The sequence below is a fragment of the Penaeus monodon genome, chromosome 25, assembly GCF_015228065.2.
Source record: "Penaeus monodon isolate SGIC_2016 chromosome 25, NSTDA_Pmon_1, whole genome shotgun sequence".
Classification (NCBI taxonomy): Eukaryota; Metazoa; Arthropoda; class Malacostraca; order Decapoda; family Penaeidae; genus Penaeus; species Penaeus monodon.
In genome coordinates this window covers 20,469,063-20,470,678 of record NC_051410.1, presented here as the reverse complement: position 1 = coordinate 20,470,678, position 1,616 = coordinate 20,469,063, and the positions used below count along the sequence as shown (strand labels likewise).

The window sequence follows — 1,616 nt, the reverse complement described above, 5'->3', positions numbered from 1 at the left end:
CTGTGTTATGTGTAACTTGGTGCAGACAAAAAACTAATTGTAACACAGCGAATATAAGAACTTAGCATCTGGGTTTGGAACCGCACTTTCCTCTGCTATAACTTTGTAATTAGAGTCCCAACTCAGAATGTAAAACATTTTCCGCCTTTTCGAAAGTGATCTTTGTCTCGCTCATAGGTCCCGAGAACTGGGCGACGCTGTTTCCCAATTATTGTGCTAGCAGCAGTCAGTCCCCGGTCGCCTTGAATGGACTCGAAGCCACTGCCAAGAGTTCCTCCGACGCCTGGGTGCTGGACAAATACGACACCGTCCCTACTGATCTCACGATTAAAAACAATGGACACTCAGGTTTTATTATTGTTATTACCACTTTTTTTTACATGTTAAGGATTAGCGCCAACTATGTACTTCTGTTAACTATATGTGGGTCAATAATTTCAAGTGGAAGTGATAACAATGTCACAGAATTTACTCTTGATAGATATTAAGATAGGCAATTTGTATAAAATAGATCCGGAAATATAGTTCTTTGGCCATTAAGCGACGTATTCTTGTAGTTCATGAGGCCATGATTTGCTTTCCTCTTCCAGCCCAGGTTGCATGGACCATCACAGACATCGCGGAGCTTCCCTCGGTCAGCGGCGGAGAGTTGGGCGGGCAGTACACTTTCGCCCAGTTTCACTTCCACTGGGGCAGCATCAGCACGCAGGGATCCGAGCACACCATCAATGGACACGCGTAAGTTAAAGAAGGAAGTGAAAAGTTTTAGAAGTGGAATTCTTCAGTGTTCTGAATATACGCCACGAATACTTCACCTACATTGTTCCTACCCGTTCAGATATGCTGCCGAGCTTCATCTGGTGCACTTCAAGACTGAGTACGGTTCCCTCACCGAAGCGGTCGCGCACAATGACGGTCTTGCTGTGTTGGGCATTATGCTCCTGGGCGGTCTAGTCGACAATCCCAAACTCACACCGATCATCGATGGGCTCGCTACCATCACGAATGGAGGTGTGTATCTGGCCGTTTTTTGAGGTAATAGTTGGTGACTCATGAGAAATGCCTTTGCTAATACACCATTTTTTAATAGATCGAAGTTGTTACTCTTAACTATGGCTCTTTCATGAGTTGAAAAATAACAAATTTCAGCCATTAATATCATGTGTAAACATGAATGATATATTAGCCTTCAAACTGTAGGAAATCTAACACTGTATGAGGTATTTGATTATACATCACATAATGCATCTTCTCTTCCAGTCATATTACTCATCTCTGGATTCTATAATCACCTTGCATTACTATTCAACTCACTTTTGGTCTCCAGGTACCGAAGAACACCTGGCGACAATGCTTCCTCTCCAAGACCTCCTGCCGCCGAACACCAACACCTTCTACAGGTACTCAGGCTCCTTGACGACTCCCACCTGTAACGAGGTCGTCACCTGGACTGTCTTCCAAGAACCCATAAGCATTTCCGAGAATCAGGTCAGTGAAATAAACGTGAAGGAAATTTAAGATTAAATAAAGTAATCTATAAAATTACAAATGCTAATTTTAATGATAATGATTAAAGGTTTGACTAAACCGATAATCATTAATGCTTTATACCGATT

General features: G+C 42.5%; 1 protein-coding gene across 1 annotated transcript in view; it reads left to right on the top strand.

Moving 5' to 3' along the window:
• LOC119589111 (carbonic anhydrase 7-like) overlaps nucleotides 1-1,616 on the top strand; it is a gene marked incomplete at both ends in the record, with an annotated part of 2,200 nt that overhangs the window by 373 nt on the left and 211 nt on the right. Inside the window, 4 exon segments of the mRNA XM_037937687.1 lie at nucleotides 178-348; nucleotides 591-738; nucleotides 839-1,011; nucleotides 1,328-1,488. Of these exon segments, the coding sequence (XP_037793615.1) occupies nucleotides 178-348; nucleotides 591-738; nucleotides 839-1,011; nucleotides 1,328-1,488 (653 nt within the window).